Source organism: Arvicola amphibius, chromosome 10, assembly GCF_903992535.2.
Source record: "Arvicola amphibius chromosome 10, mArvAmp1.2, whole genome shotgun sequence".
Lineage (NCBI taxonomy): Eukaryota > Metazoa > Chordata > Mammalia > Rodentia > Cricetidae > Arvicola > Arvicola amphibius.
The window spans coordinates 72992000-73018981 of record NC_052056.1 but is presented as its reverse complement, the minus strand read 5'-3'; the positions used below and the strand labels follow the sequence as shown (position 1 = coordinate 73018981).

At 45.4% G+C, this 26982-nt stretch overlaps 1 protein-coding gene across 9 annotated transcripts in view; it reads right to left on the bottom strand.

Moving 5' to 3' along the window:
• Positions 1 to 26982, bottom strand: part of Abcc5 (ATP binding cassette subfamily C member 5) — a 92231-nt gene that overhangs the window by 64390 nt on the left and 859 nt on the right. For 5 of the 9 annotated variants that reach the window (XM_038344815.2, XM_038344821.1, XM_038344818.1 and 2 more), the window contains exons 2-6: positions 24782 to 24872; positions 21973 to 22153; positions 2676 to 2833; positions 2332 to 2487; positions 1617 to 1764 (exon numbers count right to left, since the gene is read on the bottom strand). In XM_038344815.2, coding sequence (XP_038200743.1) covers positions 1617 to 1764; positions 2332 to 2487; positions 2676 to 2833; positions 21973 to 22101 — 591 coding nt within the window. In that variant the 5' untranslated portion in view covers positions 22102 to 22153; positions 24782 to 24872. Of the gene's footprint in view, positions 1 to 237; positions 348 to 1616; positions 1765 to 2331; positions 2488 to 2675; positions 2834 to 21972; positions 22154 to 24781; positions 24873 to 26982 lie in introns of those variants that run through there. The other 4 variants (XM_038344813.2, XM_038344814.2, XM_038344816.2 and 1 more) reach the window with 4 other exon arrangements.

Here is a 26982-nt window from a genome sequence, read left to right as displayed (position 1 = left end):
AGGATGTTCCTCAAAAAGACCAGGTCCACCTACAGGAGGTTTGAAGACCACTAATGCTGATTTCATTTTTTTTTTTTTTTTTTTTTTTTTTTTTCAAAACCAGCCTGATTCTCCAATTTCCAGTCAAAAAAAAACTTATCAAGATTAGGGTTCCAAAAGAGTTATATTGTTTACACTTCCACATCATTTTCCTAGAGAGACAATGGACAAGCCTGCAGCTTTCTCAGGCCCACTGACCTTTCTTCCCAAAGGGCAGAGTGAGTGTCATGTGCTCCTGTCCTTGAGAGGCCCTCTGTGGCTTTCTGTGGCCACCTAGAACAGTTCTCTAAGTCAGTCAGCACCGCCGGCTGCATCAGAAGTGAAAGATTAAGAACTTAACAGATGCCTGAGGGAGTGACCTCCATGACACCAAAGGGAGCATGCATTTTGTAATTTCTTTTTCTGGGGTAAAGATTTAATCCCTAAAATCCCTGGCTTTTTGTTTTTGTTTTTTGTTTGTTTGTTTATTAAGAAAAGGGGAATTAAGAAAGCCCTTTATGATTTATGGAGAAATGCTGCGCACCCTTCTACCTAGAGGAAAACACCTCTGTGACGCATCAGAGCGGCCACCAGCCTGTAGTGAAACAATGACAGAAGCTCTTCTTGGGGGAAGCTGGCTCTAGGGAACATTTGCCATCTTAGCAAACAACAGTTCAGTTACATGGTCCTTTTCGTTTAAGACTTATATACAAGTGTTAGTTGGTCAATTAAGAAACCTAATACCAAAACTTTTATTTTTTAAAAGATCACACATTAAAAAGAAGGGGGAAAAAAAGGACACTTGAAAGGTATAAATTAGTTTTACCTAATCACCATGCATCTTAGACACATACTTACCCCACCATGAACCTCCAGCTTACCACACACGGAAACGCACAGTCTAAACAGTACTACTGCTCCGATGCCTCAAGGCAAATATGCAGAGAATGAATTCAATCACAGTCTCAAGTGTCAGGCAGCACAGCAGATGAGAGAAACAGTGCCCTGAAAACTCTCCAAAGCCCCCTTAGCTACTGTACTGCCTCCACATAGGCTGGGAAACCATGCTGCCACCCAGTGCCTGCCACAGTTAATGCTATGCAAAACTAGAACGGACTCTTACAAACCCTGAGAGTCTCCCAGCTTCTTCAGGGATCATTTCTTAGAGTCATTGAACATAGTAACTGTGCCCCGAGGCACCTGGTAAGTCACCAAACTTGCTAGCCCGTGCCACACAACACTCGGCTTACTCCCTCACTCACAGCACTGCCGCGACATCTCTGTCCTGTCTGAGGCTGCGGCTTCATATCTGCACACAGCCAACAGGTAGGTCCCGTGCAGGCCCAGGACCAGCTCAGATTCACCCAGCCCAGGAAAACAAGCCAGTGCTTTCTTCTCCTGCAGCCCTGTGTCCTATCCTTCTAACTGACAAGCCACCATTCATGCCCAGATCCACTGACCCTCTGCAGGAGCCCTAGAAGGACCTCTGAGGCTGCTCATAGCCCAAAGGCGATCACAACCTCTGCAACAGAACAACAGGGTTAGCGCTGGCCGTGGCTGGGCCCCTGAGATGTTCAGAAAGGATAGTTAGAACTTACTGGTCCACTGAAGCCAGCCAACTGCGTGATCATCAGGCACATGATGGACAGGATGAGCCTGGTGCGGCAAAAGATCCACACAACCCTTCGCAGGGAGGCGGCGGCGGGCCCCACTTCATTCAGCTCTTCTTGCCACAGTCTCTCCAGTCTTAACAAGGGCACAGGTCCTATGTTACACATCTCCCCAGGAGAAGGATACACCCTTGACCCATCCTGCCATCACAGGCTCGGGCGCTGCATACACAAATCTCTCCTTTACAGTTATACACATCTCGTAGAGAAAAAGTCCCTCCTGGCCCGTGAACATTCACTCCCAAAAGGGGGTGTTTTAAGTATAGAAAACAAGGAGAGCAAGAACCGTTCCCACCACCCTTCAAAGATCTCTCCCTCAATAAAGTGTGTGGATAAGAACTTCCTTTCTCAAGGACTCCCAAACCTTTCTGAAGGATCCTGTGATAAAACGCAATGCTACAAACTAAGTTTTAATAAGACTACCACCAAAAATGTACTGTCACAAGGCAGCGACAAAATCTCCCTGCCAGCTCAGGAAGAGAAGCAGGGCTGAGAAAGAAAGCCCTTGGTTAAAACACAATTAGAGGGAAACAGAGATACGGGAAGGGAAAAGAGTCCACAGGCTATCCACCCTTGGCACTTCAGACTCCACACTGCTGGCCCACCCACCTAGCTCAGGCCTAGGTGGACCAGAGGCGCCTACCTTCTGCAGTTCACATCAGAAGACTCATACTTGGACAAAGGCCACACATCCTCCATTAACAGCTCCCCCTTCTTGTACACCACACGGGCCAGAGGAGAGAGCCATGAAAACGTCATGAAGGAGAAAAGTCCAGCATTGTCAACTGGGTGCTCATGCCTACGGAGAGAAAAATCCGACCACAAGGTGTCAGCACGTACTGCAAGGCAGAGTGCCTGTGAACGGTAGTTTTTGGTAAATCGCTCCTGACAAATATTAGGGCTCCCCAGCTTGCTCTCACGCTAGCCCAAGACTTCAAATGCACTTAGAGTGCTTTGAGCATGAATCATTAGCTAACACAGCCTTACTTGGAAGTGGTCCGGAAGGGCTTCAGGGCACTCAAGCCACGGTGGTACTTTCCCTTGGTATGCTCCTCGTCCAGAATTCGGAGGTGAGAATGCACAGAGACATCCAGGGGAAGGCCTTCAACTCGGGCTGCTGTTTCTAGGGCATCTTGGCATTCCAACTGTTGGTGGAGAGGAAAATGAGTAAATACAGAAGAGAGGCAGATCCACCTGACTACAACTCAAAATACACCAGTAGCAAATCACTCATCAGCAATGCAAAACCCCAGGACATGGGTTAGACATTAACTCTGCATGCTAAGAACCTACTGAAGAACATTTGAAAGAACATATACACACACACAGACAGACACACACATGATGGAGGAGTGTCTATGTGTTACTTTCATTGGTTAATTAATAAAGAAACTGCTTGGCCCAATAGGTCAGAACATAGGTGGGTGGAGTAGACAGAACAGGATGCTGGGAGTGAGGCAGATGCTTCAGGCAGTCGCCATAGTCAGTCGCCATGCTTCTTCTCTCCAAGACAGACACAGGTTAAGATCTCTCCTGGTAAGCGACCACCTCGTGGTACTACACAGATTACTAAATATGGGTTAAAGCAAGATGTGAGAATTAGCCAATAAGAGGCTAAAAGTAATGGGCCAGGCAGTGTTTAAAAGAATACAGTTTCCGTGTAATTATTTTGGGTAAAAGCTAACTGGGTGGCGGGACAGAGCCTGCCGTTCCATCTACACACACACACAAAGAGAGACACATATACACACAGACACACAGAGACACATGCACAGACACACACCACACATACACGTGTACACACATGTGTACACACATACACACATGTGCACACACATACACACACAGAGAGACACATGCACATACACACACACACAGTTTTTGAGTCTTTGGGTTTGCAGAACTGAGTAGAAAGTAGAGTTTGCATATTATCTCCCATTACTTCCATCTCTTCCTCCTATATTAATAACTTCCATTAGACGGCACAACTGTTACAAGGACAGGCAAATGCTGACACATTAACTAACATCCATGTTACATTTGGTTCATTCTTAGTTTTATACATTCAAGGTTTTCTATTTTTACCGCTCATACCTTTCATCATGGGCTAGGGACATAGTTCATGGTAAAATGAATGCTTCCCTAGAATGCATGAGACCCTGGGTTTGATCCCTAGCATGGTGGGGAAGGGGGGTGGAGCTCAAAAGGCCCTGAATAATTCCCTACCACACACAAAATAAATGATATTTAAAAATCAAATCTTTGATCTTCTGTTTCCCAACATACACTGATCGTCAATCCTTGTACGTATTGCAAATTTTCTACTACAAAACTTCAAAGTCAGTCCCAATTGGCCTGAGAGGGAGCATGTCCTGTCTCCTTCTCTCATTCTGATCACACTCTGACACTCCGGAGACTGTCCAAAAAGGTACACCTTGCCGGGCGGTGGTGGCGCACGCCTTTAATCCCAGCACTCGGGAGGCAGAGGCAGGCGGATCTCTGTGAGTTCGAGGCCAGCCTGGTCTACAAGAGCTAGTTCCAGGACAGGCTCCAAAGCTACAGAGAAACCCTGTCTCAAAAAAACAAAAACAAATAAACAAACAAAAAAGGTACACCTTGAAAGGCGGGGAGGGCAGAACCAGTGACTAGCTGACTGAACTGCCATAGAGAAGCCAGCAGTTTGGATGGGGAAGATGCGCAGGAAGGAAAGGGCGGGGACTAGAGTGTGAGCTCTCTTGGCTCTAGGACAAGGGAAGAGGTGTTTCTCTTGCATCTCCAACCAAAAAGCAAGGCCAGCTCGTTACTCAGCCTCTCTGAGTTAGCAGGTTTTCACCCCATCCTCTGACTTCTGAATCTTTAATGATAAATAGAACAATAGAGATTTAATTGAAACCTACACATCCCTGCTGTGGCAGAGCTGGGCCTGAGTGGCAGGCAGGGCACTGACTGAGGGGCTGTGGGGCAGCAGACGATAATTAAATTATTGGTAGATTCATGCTCAGAAGCTAAGCCCGCAAACGAACACCAGCTGACACATGTTCTCATTTGCTCCACTGGGCAGGTTACGCTTTCCTTGTTTCCTTTTTCTCTCTTGAGCAGTGATACTCGCAGTCACAAGTGTTTCCAGTGATTATGGTAAGATAACGACAAATAACAGATCCCCAATCAAGACAGAGTAGTGCAGAACCTAGCATGCCACGGCTCACGCAAAGCAGTCTCTAATTGAATAGGCCATCTCTTTTCCAAAACATACAGGGGCCACTCAAATATCAGAATTAAAAATGGTCTGTGCATTGGAGTAACTTGGACACCTGAGCTGATCAAGTCTAATGGCGTTAATTCATAGACTAATTATCTACCTTCAGACAGTTAAATGGCCAGCACTGGGAAATCACACAGTTCTGGAAACACGTTCACTTCCTCTTGTCAGTGGCAAGTTATACCGGATTTCAAGAAAACAATAGCACAAAATGGCAAATGAGTCAACAGTTCACTCTGACACGAAGTCTTCACGAACAATTTAGTTGTTAGTCTAAAAACAGTGGAACAGTGGAAAGAGGGGTGACAGATAAGGGTGCAGGTCAGGTAAAGACTCTTCTTCCAAGCGTGCCTGGGCTCTGCACGGGAGGTATACAAAGTCACAAGCACCCACGGCTGCAGGAGACAAGGGACATGAGAATAGCACTTCACAGGCAAAGTGAATACCTGTCACATGGACTGTATGTTGCCATAAAGCAAACCTAAACATTATGAAAGACTGGCATCACACAGTGTGTGCAGTCTTTTTTAATTGATTGATTAATTACCTTTTGTCAGCCCAGTCAGTTTCCCCTCCCTCCCTCCTCTCCTCCCAGTCTCTCCCACAACCCTCCCCACATCCACTCCTCCTTTCAGAAAAGGGCAGCCTCCCATGTATATCCTCAGCCATGGCATATCAAGTTACAGTGAGACTAGGCACCTCCTCTTCTATTAGTCTTTATCACGTTGTATTTCAGAGTTTTGAACAAAAACTACAAGAAAATCCCCATACACTCAGAAGTTACATATTTCCAAATAATGAATTAAATAAGGCATTAGCAAATGGAAATTGAAAACATTTTGAGTTAAACGACCCGAATTTGCAATATATTAATTGATTGGAAATTAAAAACATTTTGAGTTAAATGACAAGAATTTGCAATATATCAATATTGATGGGCCACAGCTAAAGTAGAGCACAGACAGAACCTGTGATTGCTATAAAAACTGTTCTAAGGTAGGGGTGGATTTTCTGCAAAGGACCAGAGAAAATATATTTAGACTTTGAACCAAGAGAGAAAAATTAAGGACATTTATGTAGGTATCCCTTTTATGAAAAAAAAATTTCTATGAAGTGTTTACTGGTAAGATTTGGGTTGGAATAACAGTATTCTTTCCTTCTGCTGTTTGTGTATTTTTTCCTTTCCTTTTGAAACAGGGTCTTGTGTATCCCAAGATGGCCTTGAACCCGCTATGTAGCTGAGGATGACTTGAACTTCTAATCCTCCTGCCTCCACCTCCCTAGTGCTAGGGAACCACTGTGCCTGGTTTAAGAGGTGCTGGAGACTGAGCCCAAAGCTTCTGGCACTCGAGCTACCAACTGAGCTTGCTTTTTTTTTTTTTTTTTTTTTTTTTTTTTTGAGACAGGGTTTCTCTGTAGCTTTGGAGCCTGTCCTGGAGCTAGCTCCTGTAGATCAGATAGCCTCAAACTCACAAAGATTCACCTGCCTCTGCCTCCCGAGAGCTGGGATTAAAGGTGTGTGCCACCACCACCTGGCCAACTGAACTTTTTTTTTTTTCAATATATATCTACTAATAAGAAAAACTGATTTATTTTATGGCAAAGTCACATTTCACCTATCTGGAGTTTTTAAAAGTTGTCTCTTTTATAGCAATCAATTGCAACTCACCTATTACTGCTAGAGACTTTACATCTTTATTCTCAAGTATTTTTCAATTTATGAGTATGTGATTTTAATTCTTCACATTCATATCTCAGAAGATATTAGAGAATTATTACATTTTTCTCTTGACATTTGTCCTTTATCGTATAACTGAGTCACATTTCCATTTGGAAACTGTTAAATGGGTATTTTAGAGAGTGAGTGCTGTCAAATGTTTCTCTCCTGCCCATCTGTTCCCAAATATGGGGTAGCCACTTCCCAAATAATCGACTCACAGGTTTAATATTACTTAAAAATATTCAGTCAATAGCTCAGGCTTATTAATAACTAGCTCTTACATTTTAAGTTAACCCATATGTCTTATTTACACTCTGCCACATGGCAGTACCTTCATTAGCATGGCACATTCATTTCCTGTTCCCTCTGCTTCTGGCTGGTGACTCCTGACTCCACCCTTCCCCTTCCCATCATCCTTAGTTTGGTTGCCCCACCTATACTTTCTGCCTGGCTACAGACTAGTCAGCGTTTTATTAAATCAATTTGATGACAAATCTTTACAGTGTATAAGAGGATTACTCCACAGCAGTGGAGGCTATAGCTCAGTTGCTAAAATGTTTGCCATGCAAGCAGGAGTCTGATGCCCAGCATCTACATAACCATTCAGGTATGGGGATGCATGTGTTTGTGTTCTCAGGCTGGGGAGGCAAAGACAGGTTGATCCTGGAAGCTTGCTGGACAGTGAACCAGCAAATCAGTAAACCCTAGGTACCAGTGAGAGGCCTTCTCAAAACATAAAGTGAAAAACTAGAGAAGACAGCTAAGTTTGATCTTGGGCCTCCACACGTACATGCACACACATGTACACAGCACCCAAAAATGCAAACACATACAGGCATGTACAAACACACAGGCTGAGTAGTGTAATAGCTCTAACTTTTTCAGAATAGTTTTTGCTATTCTAGTTTTTTGCCTTTGCTGGGAAACTCAGTTCCAGAGTCAGTAAGTTTTATAAACATCTCCTGACAGCATAGCATCAGAAAGAGAGAATTCAGAATGTGTCATGGTCAGGGTGTCTGTTGCTATAATAAAACACTGCCCAAAAGCAAACTTGGTGTAGGAGGTTCTTCTGTCTATGTGTTGCTTTCATTGGTTGAATAAAGAAACTGCCTTGGCCTTTTGATAGGGAAGAGCTTAGGTAGGCGTGGAAAAGAAAATTGAATGCTGGGAGGAAGAAGGCAGACAGAGAGAGACGCCATGAAGCTCCTGCCTTAGACTGACGCTGGTTAGAATCTTTCCCGGTAAGCCACGACCTCATGGTGATACACAGATTGGTGGAAATGGGTTAGATCAGGATGTGAGAGTTGGCCAAGAAGAGGCTAGATATAATGGGCCAGGCAGTAATTTAATTAATACAATTTCTATGTGATTATTTCAGGTATAAGCTAGTCGGGTGGCGGGACGCAACCCGCTGCTCCTCCTCCTACACAAACTGAAGAGAAAAAGGTGTATTTCAGCTTATAGCTTGTAGACCATCATCCAGGGGAGTCAGGAAAGAAATTGAAACAAAGGCCATGGAGGAGTGCTGATTACTGGCTTGCCCCCCACAGCTTGTTCAGCCTGTTTTCTTATAGTATCCAGGACCACTAGGCCAGGCATGGCACTACCCACAGTGATAGGCACCCTCCCATATCAACATTAATCAAGAAAATGCCCCACAGGCCTGCCCACAAGGAAACTTACTCAGTTGAGGTTCCCTCTTCCCAAACGACTATAGTTTATGTCAAGTTTACATAAAACTAGCCAGCACAACTGACCCCCTGTCAATTTCACACCCCATCACTCAAACCATAACTGCTCTTTTCTTGCTGTCCCTAAGAAGTCACTATCACAATGTAAAACAGATTCCAAACTTTAAAGGTCCCACAATATTTACAAATTCAAACACTCCAAAAGTTCAGTCTCTCTAAAATATCCAAAGTCTCACAACTGAGCTCCTGTAAAATCAAAAATAAGCTAGGTACAAGCTTTCTTAGTCCAAGAGGGAAGAACCAGGCACAGGCACAATCACACCAAAATCCAACAGCATAAAATTCAGGGACTCACAATCTTCTGAGCTCCACTCCACAGCTGCTCCACGCCTTGGTGGTCATCCCATAGTACTGGCATCTCCAAAATACTGTGGTCTCCTGATGTAACTGGGCTGTACCTTCGCCAATGACCTCTCTGGACTGTCCTCTGGGACTCTGACTGTCACATGGTACCAAGCCTCAACTTCTCTCCATGACAACTTCATTCCTGGGCCTTCTACTCAACTGAGGCTATACCTTCACCAATTACCTCTCCTAAACTCTTCAGGACCACAAAGTGCCAAGTATCAGCTATTCTCCATGAACCCTTCATGTCTTCAAAACCAGTATCACCCAGATGACGCTACATATTACCAAGTTTAGCTTCTGGCATAAGGTGCAGCCTTGGCCCTGAACCACGGCTTCTGTATACCGGCCTTGAGGAAATACTCTCAGATTTCACCGCAGTGACGCTGTGCTCTTCTTCTTTTTTTTTTTTTTTTTTTTTTTTTTTTGGTTTTTCGAGACAGGGTTCCCCTGTAGTTTCTAGAGCCTGTCCTAGAACTAGCTCTTGTAGACCAGGCTGGCCTCGAACTCACAGAGATCCGCCTGCCTCTGCCTCCCGAGTGCTGGGATTAAAGGCGTGCGCCACCGCCGCCCGGCGACACTGTGCTCTTCTAATCACCATGAACTTCTCGGCTCCAGCTGATCAGATTATTCCAGCAAAGCAAAAGTTTCATTTTAATGCCTCTGGTCTCATTAGTCAGCAAGTATTTTTGGCAACTGCTGACCAGAACCACAGACTCTTAAAGCTCAAAGTGTACTATGGCTTCAATGGAATCTCTAAAGGATTCTCAAACCTCTCTCTACAGCTTCACAAGTCAGGCCTCCCTCGCCTGCACTGCTCTCAACGTTATCTTCCAAACTCCCACAGAACAACCCACTGAGCTCTGAGCACTCAACAGCTTTCCTACCCCAAAGTTCCAAAGTTCTCCCATAATCTTCCCCAAAAGCAATATGGTCAATGTGTCACAATTGTAGTGAGGAGCTACGGGAAGTCCTGCTTTCATCCCGCCAGGCTCCCAGCCGCCTGGCTAGCTTATGCCCCGAAATAACAACACACAAACTGCATTCATTTAAACACTGCCTGGCCCATTAGTTTCAGCCTTTTACTCACATCTTGTTTAACCCATATCTAATAATCTGTGTAGCACCACGAAGTGGTGCCTTACCGGGAAGATTCTAGCATACGTCCATCTTGGGCTGGAGCTTCATCTGACCTGGTGGCTGGCTCCATGGCAACTGTCCCAGAAAGGAGAGGCGGGGCAATCTGACTGAGCCATCTACCTCACTTCCTTCTTCCTGTTCTGTCTACTCCACCCACCTAAAGGCGAGCCTATTAAATGGGCCAAGGCAGTTTCTTTATTAAGGAATGAAATCAACACAAGCAGAAGACTCTCCCACATCACACAATAATAGCCCATTTCTGGTAACAATTTCTATCTTAGTTAAGGTTTCTGTTGCTGTGTTATAACTCTGACCAAAAAAAGGTTGGAGAGAAACAGGTTTATTTCCACTTAAAGCTTGTCTTCGTTACTATTCCATTGCTGTGAAGAGACATCATGACCAAAGCAACTTACAAAAGAAAGCATTTAACTGGAGGCTTGCTTAGAGGTTCAGAGACTGAGTCCATGACCATGATGACAGGGAGCATTACAGCAGGCAGGCAGGTGACACGGTGCTGGGGCAGTACCTGAGAACTCACACCCTGATCTAGACAGGAGGCAGAGAGAGAGAGAGAGAGAGAGAGAGAGAGAGAGAGAGAGAGAGAGAGAGAGAGAGAGAGAGAGAGACAGAGACAGAGAGACAGACAGAGACTGGCCTGTGTGGAATTTAAAACCTCAAAGTCCATCCCAGTGAAGAGACACCATAACCACGGCAACTCTTACAAAGAAAACATTTCATTGGGGTCAACTTTACAGTTCAGAGGTTTAGTCCATTACCTTCAAGGTGGGAAGCATGGTAGCATGCAAGCAGACATGGTGCTGAAGAAGGAGCTGAGAGTTCTGTATCTGGATCCACAGGCAGCAGAAAGACAGAGCCCCTGGGCCTGGCTTGAACATATGAGACCTCAAAGCCCACCCCTAGTGACACACTTCCTTCAATAAAGCCGTTTTCTTCAAACCACCACACCTCTTCTTATAAGGCCATACTTTCTAATCCTTCCTTAACAGTTCACCAGTTGGGAGCCAAACATTCAAATTTATGAACCTATGGAGCCATTCCCATTCAAACTACCACAAAGCTTATGGTCCATCATCTAGGAAAGTCATAACAGGAGCTCAAGGAAGGAACCTGGAAGGGAAAACTGATGCAGAGGCCATAGGAGTGCTGCTTACAGGTTTGCTCCTCATGATTTTCTCAGCCTGCTTTCTTATAGCACCCAGGAGCAACCAGTGGGGGCATGGCATTGCCCACTGTGAGCTGGGCCCTCCCACATTCATCGTTAACCAAGAAAATGGACCACAGGCTTGCTCATAGTACAATATGGTGGAGGCATCTTCTCAGTGAGGCTCCCTCTTCCCAACTGACTCCAGCTTGTTGACATAAGATTAGCAGCACAGTATCTCACCCACTAGTACTAAGAAGAAACTGAAACTGTCTCATCTTTTACCACATTCTTGTAACTACAAATTCCCGAGCACCTATGATATTTGAGACTGTTCCAGATGATGGGAAGAAAACTTGACAATTCTGATGTATACAACACATTATCTTCATTTTCTTCACTAGCTTTTGGCTAAGAGTAATTATAAAACACCTTCTGAAGGTCTTTTTAACCTACCAATAGAAAAGCAAAGGACCCAACAATATTTTAAAATGCAGATTGCATGGGTTTTGTTTCTTTGATCACATTTAATGACTATGTTCCATTCTCTCAGAGTTATACTATTTCCTGTACAGGCAGACACCAAATGCAAAGAAACTTTGAAAACTTCAGAGGGAGTTGACAGGCAAGGCTGTTTCCTGTGGGTTTTCTAAGTGCCATGGTGGCATGTGACACATCAGTCATGTGACAAGATGGCTGGGTTTCAGAATGTGCACTCTTGCAATCTGTCCTGACAAAGGCAAGCCATCATGGTTGAGATGACACTAATCCTCAATATTCTATGTAATAATAAAATATGAATAGGGAGTCCTATAGTAAAGGAATAGAAAGGATTTTTTTTAATCTAAAAATCAAAATTTGCCACTGTTGCCTCACTTCTGTTACTCTTCCACAACACTTGCCAAAGGGTCAGCCATGCCATGTTATTAGCCACTGTCCATGTCAGACAAGGAAAATGTGATTCAACAGCCACTCCTCTGAAGCACACACGGCCCTGCTACGTCCAGCCACCTGGGATCTACTCCTCTGAAGCACACATGGTCCTGCTACGTCCAGCCTCCTGGGATCCACTCCTCTGAAGGACACACGGTCCTGCTACGTCCAGGCACCTGGGATCCACTCCTCTGAAGCACACACGGTCCTGCTACGTCCAGCCTCCTGGGATCTACTCCTCTGAAGCACACATGGTCCTGCTACGTCCAGACACCTGGGATCCACTCCTCTGAAGGACACACGGTCCTGCTACATCCAGACACCTGGGATCCACTCCTCTGAAGGACACAGGGTCCTGCTACGTCCAGACACCTGGGATCTACTCCTCTGAAGCACACATGGTCCTGCTACGTCCAGGCACCTGGGATCCACTCCTCTGAAGGACACACGGTCCTGCTACGTCCAGACACCTGAAATCCACTCCTCTGAAGCACACACGGTCCTGCTACGTCCAGCCTCCTGGGATCTACTCCTCTGAAGCACACACGGTCCTGCTACGTCCAGCCACCTGGGATCCACTCCTCTGAAGGACACACGGTCCTGCTATGTCCAGGCACCTGGGATCCACTCCTCTGAAGGACACACGGTCCTGTTACATCCAGACACCTGGGATCCACTCCTCTGAAGGACACAGGGTCCTGCTACGTCCAGACACCTGGGATCCACTCCTCTGAAGGACACACGGTCCTGCTACATCCAGACACCTGAAATCCACTCCTCTGAAGCACACAGGGTCCTGCTATGTCCAGGCACCTGGGAATCTCAGAGATAGATTGCTTCCAAACAAGAAGCACCAGATGTTTAGATTCTAGAAAGAACTTTGGAATGCTAATATGAAAAGAAAGAAGGGGGGAATGGAAGGAAGGAAGGGAGGGAAGGAAAAAGGGTGGAAGGAAGGGAGGGAGGAAGGGAGGGAGTAAGAGTGCCTGGAAGGCTACCTGTCTACTTGAGTTGGCACATAGAACTCGGCCTGTTACTGAATTGTCAAAGGTGGCCTCACAAGCAGCATGGTCAGCATCCAATGCTGTAAGGTAAATCACTTTAGAGATTTTTGCCCATTACACTTCTCCTTAGAGTTTCTTATGATTAACAGTTGTGCTGGCTAGCTTTTATGTCAACTTGACACAGGCTGGAGTCATTCTGGAAGGGGAACCTCACATGAAATGCCTCCACCACACTGTTCTGTGGGTAAGCCAGGGGAGCATTTTCTTGACTCATGACTGATGTGGTGGAGCCGACCACACGGTGGTGGCACCCCTGGGCTGGGGGTGGTCCTAGAGGGTATAAGGTAGGCTGAGCAAGCCAGTAAGTATGCATACTGGGAGGAAGAAACCAGGTCAGCTCACACTGCCATCCCACCTATTGGTGCAAGTCACAAATAAGGGAAAACACATAAGCCAAAGAGTGAACATGGTATTGGCATGGTAAAATAGGTATTTTCTGCAGGCTGTAAGCTGGTATTGCCCCATAATGAGGAAGAACTTATAAGTTGTTGTGTAAGCTTGATTCGAGGCAGGGGGGGGGGGGGATCTCAATTTCAATTTGTTAATACCACGATTAAGTTTCAAAGGATTAAACTGCAAATGAATCACAGGATGAGAAACTACTTGGAGCTCAGTGGTTAGGGAAGTGGTTCTCAGCCTTCCTAATGCTGCAACCCTTTAACACAGTTCCTCATGCTGTGGTGGCCCCAACCAACCACACGATTATTTTCGTTGCTACTTCATTAACAGTAATTTTGCTAGTTATGAACTGTAATGTAAATATCTGATATGCAGGATATCTGATATTCAACCCTTGTGAGAGGGGCCGCAACCCACAGTTGATAACTACTGACATAGGGTTGAGAACTGCCTTTGTTCCATGAGATTTGGGGGTTTCCAGGGCAATTAAACCAAGAAGCTTTAAAATTCCATCAATACCTGCATTCCACTTGCAGAAACTAGTTGGTGTTTTGAGAACAGGGCCCTATTACTCTTTTTAACATTCTTCAAGTGACTTGAATATGTAGTTTCACTTGAAAACTACTAATTGAGCTACTAAAACTTACAAATGTTGGTCTTGTATATAGTGTTCTACCTGCATGTATAACTGCATGCCAGAAGAGGGCACCAGATCTCACTATAGATGGTTGCCAGCCACCATGTGGTTGCTGGGAATTGAACTCAGGTCCTGTGCTCTTAACCTCAGTCATCTCTCTAGCCCTGCAAATGTTGGTCTTGCTGAAAACTCCTTGAGGGTTTTCAGTTTTTAGCTTTGGAAAACAGTAGCAACACTAAAATAGAATTTCCTTCATGTAGAAGCCAGGGGTCAAGCGCAGGTACCTCAGGACCCACAACTGGGCAGTCAGCCCCAGGGATTCTCCTGTCTGTCTCCCTTGCTGCTGCTGTACCTGGCTTGTCACATGGGTACTGGGAATCAAATTCGGATCCTCACACTTGCAAGACAGGCACTTTGCCCGCTGAGCGATGGCCCCAGACAGTTTTTATCGGCACCCAGACTGTGTACCTACTTCTCAAAACCAAATACAAGTATTTCTCTGACACAGATAGCACACAAATCCTTTGGGCAATATTTGTTCCAAAAGCAAACGTATCTTAACGTCAAGTTCAGGGACCACAGTCTATACTGTTGACTTTGGCTGTCCAAGCTCCTTCTGATGGTCCCACACACTGGGCCAAACTGTAGGCAGGCAAAATTAACATTTCAGAGAGAAGTCGACAGCTCTGGTCTGAGTCATCCAACTCCAGAAATACCATCTGGAGAAGATCACACCACTCCACTCAGGTCTGCTGATAAACCCTGTCAAGCCACACCCTCAGGGAGGTAAGGCTGCAGGGACGTCTGTCTGGCCTTGAGGCCGAGGTCTTGTAAAGGGCACACATTTGGAAGTTGCTCTTGCTTTAGATTTTCATGAGTGGACTTTGTCAGTCGAGATTTTCTATCATTTCTGCCAAGATCAGGTTGATTCTTTGAATGACGAATGCAGAAAATAATCTGCTTGGTGTCTGAAATATGTTTTCACTGCAGAGCCCAGGCTGGCCTCAAATGTGGGATTATCCACGTCCAGAATCATGAAAAGAGTCCTAAATCATGAGAGCACAGTAACATCTAAACAGCTAACTCTGTTTAAAATGGAGGAAGGAAAGCTTAGACAAGTTTAATTCTATGAATTAGCAGACTTCAGTGGACCTAAAGAACTGCATGTCATCACATTTGAAACATACAGAACCAACCATTGCAAAGGCTCTGGAGAGACCATTTATCTTACAACTGACATAAGACTGCACTAGCAGAAGCTACCAAACACAGAACCAAGAGCTTACTGAAAAAGTTTCCACTGGCAATTTGTAATTTCCAAGTTACCTCAATAGACAGTGGCACTTAAAATTACTTTAAGAACAGGAAGCTATGCCTGGTGTGGTGGCGCACATTTTTTTCTCCCAGCACTCCAGGGGCAGAGGCCACATCTGTCCGAGCTTGAGGCCAGTCTGGTCTAAAGAGTGAGTTCTATCTAGGATTACATAGTAAGACTCTGTCGAGAGAGAGAGAGAGAGAGAGAGAGAGAGAGAGAGAGAGAGAGAGAGAGATCAAGCTCCTTCAAACAGTTTTCTTTTCCTGTGGTACTCAGTCTCAGTGAGCTGTGGACATAGACAATCAATCCCCAAGCATTTCTCAGCAGCAGCACTGTGGCCATCTCTGCCTGGGAGACTGGGGCCAGCACTGAGACCAGTATCTGAGGCAAGGCCAGCTACCGTATCATTCATTCCCAGCAAGCTTAGGAGACTCCTGAGCCTTACAGAGCTTACAGATGCTTACAAGGAGAAAATGGGGTAGGGACAGGGGTTCTTATACTAAAGAAAGTGTACTAAGTAACTGCAGACCCAACCAGAAAAAAATGCAGAGATATAAAATACTAATTTTTATCTTGCTGTCCTTCCTAAACTGAGCTGACTCACAGGCAGCAAAAGCAGAACAAAATCGCATGCCTCTCACCCATAAAAGCTTTTAGGGTCAAATTCCCTAAAACTGTAATGTCATATGAAAGCTTTCTATTGTCTCTGGGTAGAGAGATTTATTTTTCTGATATAATCTTATATACTTCACACGTGTCTATAATGAGCCCCTATTTCTTTACAAATGGCGTAGAGTAATTTCTGTAAGAGATTAGACTTACTTATATCCTTAATCCCTAAATTACTACTTGAACTCGCCAAAATTATCTTGAACAGCTAACTATGGAAACCACAGCTAATGCTAAGAATCTGCCTCGGTGCTAAATGAAGATCCCTGGGCTTTCAGATTCTGACTTTGTGACCTTCCTAGGTAATACAGAATACTCTGGCTGGGAGGACAGGTCCACCAATGAGAAAAGATAGCACAATCGTGATGGCATATGAACTCTGGCCCAGACTTTAATCTGCAACCATAAAGAAGAGTCAGCATACAACCAAAGTTCAGGAAAGCCCCCAACACACACACAGCTTTATCTTGCTCAGGGCAAATGTACAATGGCAGTCAGAGCCTAGGTGTGTCTTCTTAGAACTCTTCTGTCTCCATGGTGGGGAGCAACTGAGAGTTGTCATGAGACAACAACCACAGGCAGAATGAGAAAGAGCTAACTGGCCGCCCATCACTGACAGATCTTCGAATCCTCCCCAGACAATTCTACCAACTGGGGACCATTCTCCTTCAAATCAACAGACTTACTAAATAAATGAAAATATCACATTATAAAATAAAATAAAAATGATCAGTACTGGGGAGGCACAGAGTGCTTGCCTAACGTGTGCAATGCCACAGGTTGAACACCAGCACCACCACAGCCTCTCCCCAGAGCTCCTGCACTCACTCGTACTCACATGTGCACACACGAACACAACTCCAGAAAGGGCTGTGCTGGAAGAACCATGCTTCAGGCTAGAGACAATGTGCAGCAGGGGTCCAAAGAAGCCTACAGCTGAGCTCAGACAATGCCAACCAACACTCATTCCTAGACTCAAGGCACTGACCGCCGCAGAAGACACCACTAACACGTGAGAGTAAAGGATGTCTGCTAAGACTCGGATTATGTGTGGCAACCCACACAAACTTTATAGTTCTAAAGAGTGCAGATTTTGACTTTATTATCTCCAAGTATCTGTAATAAACTAAAGATATTTAAATGTAACTGATCAACAATTTCCCCAGACTGTTAAATCTGATCACACACTACCAAGAACTGTGCGAAGGGGCCAAGGACATCGCAGGTCCCCTCCACAGCGCTGTCCTGCTCCTTTCTGCGCTGGCGTCTGCATGGCGCTGTGGTCTGCTTACGTGTTAACTGGAGAAGGAAAGTCAGCAGTGGCCAAGAAAGTCTTCTTTTCCGATTAGGAAAACAAAGTGCATCTGCCTTTCGTTGTGCAGAGAGACTGTTCTTCGTTTCTGATGAGTGCAGGCAGACCAGCCCCTAAGAACTCTGGCCCAGATGCTCTCTAAGGACCATGCAGACCTGATGCGCACGAAGTTGTAGCAAGAAGCTGCGCTCTGCCCAATCGGCTAGCTGTTCAGGGTTTTGTTTTGTTTTCTTTCTTTTTAAAATGTATTCTTGTCCCTAAAAACATTAATATCATTTCAAGTCTGAAAACTTCTGTCATTATGCTGGTTCTGCCATGAGCAAGCCGACATTGCTGACAAGATTCCAGTGCATGTATTTGGGAAACCATGGCTTTGACCGGAGGTAGCCAAGAAGGCTGGAGATGATATGTGTACTTCTAAAGACACTGAACAGCTATACCATCATTATAATGTACTTAAAAAGCAAGCTGAAAAAAAAACTATGGTTTTGTTAAGTCAAGACTAAGCAGAAATTTTTTAAAGTATTTCTTAAATATTTTAAGCCAAAAATGTTAAGAAAATCAGGAAAATAGCAAATTTAAGAGACTGGGAAACAAGAAAGAGTTCCTAAAATTTGACAGACTTACTACCAATCTTCTGTTTAAAAAAACTTCCTGGCCGACTTAGTAAAGCTGGCTTCATTGGCAGTTCCTCTCATTGACAGAAGAAAAATTCAGCAAAGCCACTGCACACCCTAGCCAATCACTTCAACAAAATGGAGAGGACTGGACATTAGCATCATGGGTTCCAACGTTTCCTGTCAAAATCACTCACTCTTCACATTGGATGTTAGCCAAAGGCCCAGGAGTGGTCAAAATCACTCACTCTCTCTTCTTCCAATTTTTCTTTTTCTTCCATTTTAAACTTAGTCAATCTCAGACTCGTCGCCACCCCAGAGGTACCCCTCAACCCCTCCTATTCCTCCTTCCTCATCTGCATCTGAAAACAGATCCTAGCTTCTCCTACATGACGCTCCCTATATTTATTCCCTCTCTCACCTCTGTCTAGGGTTTTTCTCTATTATTTCAAGACTGATCCAAAATAAAAATATAATTAAAAAAACTCTCTTCTCCTCCAGGCATGGTGATACACAGCTCTCAGGAGGTTGCAAGTTCCAGGACAGCAGCACTATGGACAGAGACCCTGTCTCAAAACAAAACAAACAAAAACAGAAAACAAAGAAAAGTCTCTTCTCAGCTGAGTGTGTTGGCCACGTGCCTGAAATTCTAGCACTAAGGAAATAGAGGCAAGAGTATCAGAAGATTAGACCAGCCCCAGCTACACAGTGAGTTCAGGGTTGGCCTTGGCTACGTGGGGTGGAGGGGGGGGGAACAAAAGTGAATTCTCAGAGGCAAGGTGGCGTCATGCACCTCTAATTCCATTATTTCGGAGGCTAAGGCAGGAAGATCAAAAGTTGCATGCCAGTCAGGGCTATATGATACTGTCACTCCTAGAGGGACAGAAAAGAGAGCAAGGCCTGGTAAGCACAAGCCAGATAGATACTTGGGAGATAAGTTCCAGGTCCACCTAGTAAAGGCTAAAGACAGGGGTAGTACTGGCCTAGCATGCAAGAAATCCTAGGGTCAATCTCAATACTAGGGCCAAAACAAAAGGAAACCTTAAGATCTCTTTTTTTAAATTCAAGGCCAGTAGTCATTAAGGAAATGCAAACAAAAACCAAACTGAGGCTTCAGAAGCATCTATGGGATTGGCTAAAATAAAAATGACAATCACCCCTAATACGGGTAAGAACACACAGGAAAAACGGATGACTGCATGCATGTAGTGACCTAACCACCCTAACAAAGAACACAGCAACTTGTGTGTGTGCCCACAGGTGAACTCACCTATGCTGAGGGTGGGAAAGCCACCCTCTATTCTCCCTACTTTATTCATTTATTTACATGCAGTTATAGAAAAATAACAGCAAAAAATCCCTTCCATGCTTTTTTGGTTTCCCCAGTATCAAATCTTGCGTAATTTTAGTCCGATATCACAACAGGATTAACATCTCATCTCCCCAACCCAAACTGCTGAACTTTTCATAAACCATTGGGCTGGACCACTGTCAATCCTGTAGTGGTTTTCATTATTATTTTTTATATAATTGCATGCAAATTCAGTTATCTCAAAATTAGTGATTTTTAAAATCTCATTCATTTCCAATGGTTTCCTTACGCCCATAAAAAAGGCTTCCTGGCATGGCAAGCAGAAATGTCCCAGCACACACCCCATGCTATAGACAACTAATCTAAGGGCAGACCACACCGCACACCACTCCTACGTCTTCTGTGTGTCATCTCACTTAATCCTACTGCACAGAGATGCAATGGCACAAGCAGGTAATTCAAAGTCCAACATGCCAGGCCCTTTCCTGAATCTCCATTGCCTCACCACCCCCATCACCCTTCAACGCTCTGCTCCAATGTACCCTTAAAACTTCTCTAGATTCCACTACTGGAGTACTGATGTCCTGACAAGCACTAGCCGTCCATTCAATAAACATTTCATTAACACAAGATCTCCATCCGCAGTTCTCAATGTGTGGGTCACGAACCCTTGGGCAAACCTCTAGCTCCAAAAATATTTACGTTATGGTTCATAAGAGCAGCAAAAATTATAGTTATGAGGTAGCAACAAAAATAACTTTATAGTTGGGGGTCACCCCAACAGAAGGAATTGTATGAAAGGGTGACAGCATTCAGAAGGTTGAGAGCCACTGTACTACATAATAAAGATGCACAGTTATAAAACTGGCATCAACAAACAGTAGATACTGAACGACAAGGCATTCTATACCACAGTGGGGACAAAGAAGACACTGGTGAGTAAGCAACAACTTTCAACCACCAAAGAACCAAAGCCACTTCAGGCTAATGAGACACCAGCGTCAGCTCCCAAGCCCACAGCTGCCAGTGCTCACATGGCAGAGGCCTGATGGGCGTCCACGCAGCAGAGGTGCTACGGGAGTCCATGCGGCAGAGGCCCAACAGGCGTCCACACGGCAGAGGCCGGACAGGCGTCCACGCGGCAGAGGCCGGACAGGCGTCCACGCGGCAGAGGCCGGACAGGCGTCCACGCGGCAGAGGCCCATCAGGCGTCCACGCGGCAGAGGCCCATCAGGCGTCCACGCGGCAGAGGCCCATCAGGCGTCCACGTGACGGAGACCGGACAGGCGTCCACGCGACTGAGGCCTGAGAAGTGTTCACATGATGAAGACCTGAACAGAAACCTGACCTTTCCAAACCTAGACACCCTTCCACACTACTGGCTTCTCTACCAGTCCAGAAAAGATACAATTTTTTTTTTTAACCAGGAAAATAAAAAGCAACACACCCACTAACTTAAAATGATTATACTACAGCTATCTAGAATAACTGTTCCAACTGCTCTGAAATCTGAGTAAATATCTCCAAACGATGCTTTTGTTCTGCTTCGCTGAGACACAAGGTGCCTGACAGTTTTATGTCAACCTTCAAGCTGAAGTAATCTGAGAGGGAACCTCAATTGAGACAATACCTCCATAAGATCCAGCTATGAGGCATTTTCTTAATTAGTGATCAGTGGGGGAGGGCCCAGCCCATGGTGGGTGGTGCCATCCCTAGCCTGGTGGTCCTGGGTTCTATAAGAAAGTGGGCTGAGCAAGCCATGTGGAGCCAGCTGGTAAGCAGCTCCCTTCCATGCCCTCTGCATCAGCTCTGGCCTGAAACTTGCTATGCAGACCAAGCTGGTTTCAGACTTAGGAGATCCTCCTGCTTCTACCTCTGAGTGCTGGGATTAAAGGCATGAGACACCATGCCTGGCAAAATAATTCCTATTTTAAGCGCAAAAAAACAAAGCCTGGAGAAAAAACAAACTGTAGCACATGAAAGAAGCCGAATGGGTTCTATCCCCTCTGTCCTCCCCCACCCCGACCTATCTGTCTTTTTCTTTGTTCAGTAACGGGTACTGACCCAGCCAGGGCTTTACACATGCCAGGCAAGCAGCTACCACTTGCCACATCACCATTCCTCTTTTTAATCAAGGAATTTTCAACAAGTGCGAAAATGGAGGTATGAAGATGAAAAAGAGGAGCCCGGCATGGTGGCACATGCCTTTAATCTCAGCAGCTTGGGAGACAGAAGCAGGCAGATGTCTACGGAAGTTCTACATAGGGAGTTCCAGGCTAACCAGGCTACACAGTGTGACCCTCTCACACACACCCCACAAACACACGCTCACACAGGAGTGCACACACACACACACACACACTAAGAAGAAACAGACAAATGAATGGCACGTGACAACTTCTCATTCCATTGAACTGAATCAGCTCTTTCTTGTGGTGCTGGGGATGGAACCCAGGGCCTCGTGCATGCTAAATAAGCATCCCTCTACCACTGAACTATACTCCAGGTCTAAGGAATCATAAATTCTTAACACTGATCTAAAGCCAATACAGAAAAATAAAATTATAAAATATGTATCATATGAAAAAAAAGACATGGTATAGTCCAACAAGCAGGTAAGGAACGGAGTCTGGGGAGGGAAGAACTAACCGGTCTTGACCTCTGGAACCTGGATTCCTCACGGTCTCTGTGTGGCCCAGCTGCACTGCTTCTCTCCCTGACACTTCTGTACCCAGGACTGGGGATGATGTACTCCTTTCCCATGTCAATATCCTTCATCTTCACCAAGTGGGGTACCAGAGCTCACACTCCTCCTCTCACTGCAGAATTTCTGAAATCAAAAAGCAGACATTTCCTGGTCATGATGAAGCATACGCCAACATGCTTCACAACAGGAAGAAGAGACAAAGGTTCAGACACTTTCTCACCGCCACAGCCACATGCACTATTTCAAACACTACTTCTCTTTTAAAAAAAAAAAAAAGGTTAGCACTCCAGTGTCAAAAAAAATGACCTAGCCAAGCACAGTGCCACACTCCTTGAGAGGCAGAAGTAGGTGGGTCTCTGCGAGTTCGTGGCCAGCCTGATCTACAAAAGATTTCCAGAACAGGAGGGAGGGAGAGGGAGAAGGAGGGGGGGACGGAGGGAGAGGGAGAGGAAGAAGAAGAAATGAGGAGAAAGGGAGTAAAGGAGTAGAAGAGGAAAAGAGGAAGAAGAGAAAAATTACCTTCTCCCAACTCCTAGGAAAAAATAAACTTAAAAAACACAAGCCTAAACCGGGCGGTGGTGGTGCACACCTTTAATCCCAGCACTTGGGAGGCAGAGGCGGGTGGATCTCTGTGAGTTCGAGGCCAGCCTGGTCTACAAGGGCTAGTTCTAGGACAGACTCCAAAGCCACAGAGAAACCCTGTCTCAAAAAACCAAAAAACAGCCGGGTGGTGGTGGCGCACGCCTTTAATCCCAGCACTCGGGAGGCAGAGGCAGGCGGATCTCTGTGAGTTCGAGGCCAGCCTGGTCTACAAGAGCTAGTTTCAGGACAGGCTCTAAAAAAGCTGCAGAGAAACCCTGTCTCGAAAAACCAAAAAAAGAAAAAAGAAAAAAAAAACAAAAAAAAACCAAACAAACAAATAAAAACCCCACAAGCCTACTAGTAAATGAATACCTTCTTCGACCGAGAATCTAAGGAACGGAGCCGTGAGATGGTATGGAAAGGCGTCCTGAAAGCCCTTTCAGCTTCTTGCATGCAATACAGACTCCAGCACCTCTCGCCTACCAAATTTGACTAGATGCCTAACCTACCAATGATAAATCCCATCCCTGCATCTCTGTAATTACCTAACAGATGACCTGGTGTTATTTTAAAGTTCAGGAGTTACACAGCTAAAATAAAAACAAGAGGGTAACAACTTTAAACACAAATTCCCCATGTAGTTCTCAAGTCAGACAGCAGTAACACTGTACAAGTCTGTGAGCACACCAAAACCACCACCAACACTTGTACACTTCTAAAGGTGAATTCTACAATACACAAACTATATCTCAATAAAGCTGTCATTAGAAAAACAGTAACAACCCAGCGGTGAAAGCAAGCACCTTTAATCCCAGCACTCCGGACCAATAACTAAGTCTGTAAGTACAAATTCTAATTAGTCTTAATAATAAAAACCTGGAGTAAGATATCAGGGTAAATGCTGAAACACCAAAGAAGTGGAGCCAGTCACTAGAGAGACTTTTACCTCTACCAAATCCTCAGACCAAAGGGGGCAAGCGCCTCAAACCCCCTAAGTGAATGTCTCAAAGTCTCCTCCCGTCTTGTATTCCTCTCTCCACCCAGCCTTATCCCTTCCTGTCTCCACCTCCCTAGTGCTGGGATTAAAGGTGTAAACCACCACCACCATGTTCTGTTTCTCTTTGAGACTTGAGTAATCTAGGGTCCCTGAGGCTGGCCTTGAACTAACAGAGATCCATCAGCCTCTACCTCCTGAGTGCTGGATTCAAGGTGTTTGCCACCACCGCTGGCCTCTGTGGCTAACTAATGGCTTAACTATGATCTTCAGGAAAGCTTTATTTGTTAGATCACAAACAAAATATCACCACAAATAACAATAAATTAAATTTAAATGGGAATGGTGGTGCATACTTTTAATCCCAGCACTCAGGAGGCATAGTCAGGTAGATCTCTGAGTTCCAGATAGCATGATCTACAGGGCAAGTTCCAGGACAGCCAGGGCTACATGGTAAAATCCGGTCTCCAAAAACAAAAACAATATATGTGTGTGTGTGTGTGTGTGTGTGTGTGTGTGTGTGTGTGTGTTATGAATATGTATGTCTAATGGACTAATTAAAAATGTTGTGGATCCCCAAGTAGCTGCAATGGCAGAAATGCTGCAGGTCCCTGAGCAGTGGCAGGCAGCAGGCCATGTGGTGGCAGTCAGGGGGGCAGCGGGTCCCAAGAGCAGCCAGTCCCAGGCAGGGACTGTGCATGAGACCATATCCCAGGTCTCCAAAGGCTGCTGGTCCCGTGGCGGCAGCGGACGAGACAGATGGAGAGACACGCCATGCAGAGTGAGATTGGATATTTATTTAGTGGGTTATGGAAGTATGGAAGGGAAGGGGAAGAAGGAAAAGAGGGGAGAAGGGAGAGAAGAGAGGAGAGAGAAGGGAGAGGGGAGACAGAAGCTGTTTCTTTGGGGGGGGAGAAACTCAGGCTGCAAGCAGGAAGAAAGATCTGCCTGCCTCAGCAGATGGGGGAGTGGGCGTAGCTTGTATGTAGATTACCTTTTCTGTTTTTCCTTTTTCTTTTTTCTTTTTTTAATTGTTTTGGTTTTTCGAGACAGGGTTTCTGTCTTCAAGACAGGGCAGCTCATGCTGTCCTACAACTCACTCTATAGACCAGGCTGGCCTCAAACTCACAGACTCACAGACATCCAACTGCCTCCCGGCCCAGTTTACATTTTACCTTTTCAAGGTCTCTTCACTTCTTCCTGAAACCCAGCTCTATAGCTTTGCAGCACTGCCTGTCTGGCCAATTCAAGTCAATATTCTGGTCACTTTAAAAAAAAAAAAAAGGTTGACTTTAATTTATTTACTGTGTGTGTGCACGAGAGAGAGGGAACTGAACCAAGCATGTGCAACCATGTGCACTGATATCAAAGAACGGCTTACAAGAGTTGGTTCTCTCCTGCCATTCTGGTTCTGGAGACAGAGCTCAAGTCCTCGGACTTGGCAGCAGGCCAGCTCACTGGCCCTCTGGCCACCTAAAAACTAAACACATACATGTCCCTCTATAAGTATGGCCATGCTATACTGTAGTCCACAAACCAAGCTGTGACGGCCACTAAAGGGTGTGCCTCTTGGAACACAAAATTTTGACAACTGTAATTCGTTTTTGACACAGAGACTCAAGTAGCCCAGGCTGGCCTCAAACCCTCATTTTTGAAGGATGACCTTGCCTCCACATCCCAAGGACTGTGACTGTAAAATCGCACGACTGTACCCCAGTTTATATGGTGCTGGGGATCAAACCCAGGGCCCTGCACACGTCAGGCAAGCCCTCTGCCAACAAAGCTACATCCCAAGCCCCTATTATTCACTTTAAATTATCAAAAGAAACTATTTATTGTTCTTGAGATTTAAAAAAAAATTAAACCCCCTTGAATCTCCGAAGAGGGCTGGACTTTCTACTTTTCAGAATTTTGATACAGAAAAGGTGTTTGTTTAAAAATAGCATCTCCAGTGAGTGGTGATGATTCATGCCTTTAATCCCAGCACTTGGAGGCAGAGGCAGGAGGATCTCGGTGAGTTCAGCCCAGCCTGATCTACAGAGTGAGTTCAAGACAGCCAGGACTACACAGAGAAGCCCTGTCTGGGGGTGGAGGGAGACAGCACCTAGTCCAGTGACTACACACACTATAAACAAAACCAGCCTACTAAGCAATAACAGTGCCTGTGTCACAGAGGTCTCAGGAAGGCTGAGCTATAAACAGACCTGGCATCTGCCAAGGGCCCCGCTGTCATCTGAAAGAGGAAGGTTAGTGATACTTTAAAAATAGGCTCGAGGGAGTTAGGGGAGCTTGAGAAGGAGGCGGCTAAGGGAGCCCATTCACGATACCGAACACACCAAAAACAGAAAAAGTGTCTCCAGTATCTAAGACCCTAGAGGAGGCAGACAGTGTCAATCAATGGATTATGAAGCAGAACCTGTAGAGCATAGACAGTGTGGTAGCAATGACCCTTTCATGAGAGAAACAACTGTTGGCTGCGGAGATAAGATAGGACTGTAGTGACCTACCCTGAACTCTCCTATCCTTCCAGACAAAGCTGGTTTCTAGATGAAAGGCGTGGGAAACAGTGTCCCATTACCGTGAACACTCCACTGCTTTACTTTCAAATAAAGAAAGAAAAGCACAGCTCTGCATATGCAGACACCTGAGTAGCCATAAAATTACTGCTTCTCCACAGTAAACACAAGGACACCGTCTTCTGTGTCTAGGGTATGACAAGGATGAGACACAGGAGCTGGTGGAGCAGTAGGAAGGTGACTGACGGGTTTGGGAAAGAAACAAGGCCTGAATATAAAGCAAGCAACTAAGGAAGGATTGCTACACCAGGCTCCCTCTCCAGCCCAAAACACTTTTCACTTCCTTATTTTCTGAACTTTTCCCTTGCAGTTGACCGGAAGTCTTTAAAAAAAAAAATAATACTAACTTGGGCTCAGTGATAAAGCATGTAAGTCAGAGGTTCTGTTCAGTCTCCAGGGATGCCAAAACCAAAGCTAAGGCCCAAGTATCAGCGAACTAGCAAAACCGGTATGTTTCGGTCTAAGTCAGTACTATAAAGGGATAAAGAAGAATAAACGAAGTGGGGACCCGCACATTAATGCCCCGACTTAAAACTTACAAGGTTGGGGTCACCTGATCAGCCTTTTGCTTAAAAATTCTCTTTCCACTGATTAAAGGGTAGCCATTGGCCCAGCCTAAGGATGCGACGGGTTCTGCAGGGGGGGAGGGGCGTTGTGCAGGACTAGAGAACTGGAACTAGACAGGCTGGTGTTTCCAAGCGATGTTATCACAACATCCATCAGTAGGCTTCCAGCGCCTCAGGAAGCTCCTTCAGGCCCTGTAGCTACAGCAAGGAAGCTGAAGGATACCCACTTACCAC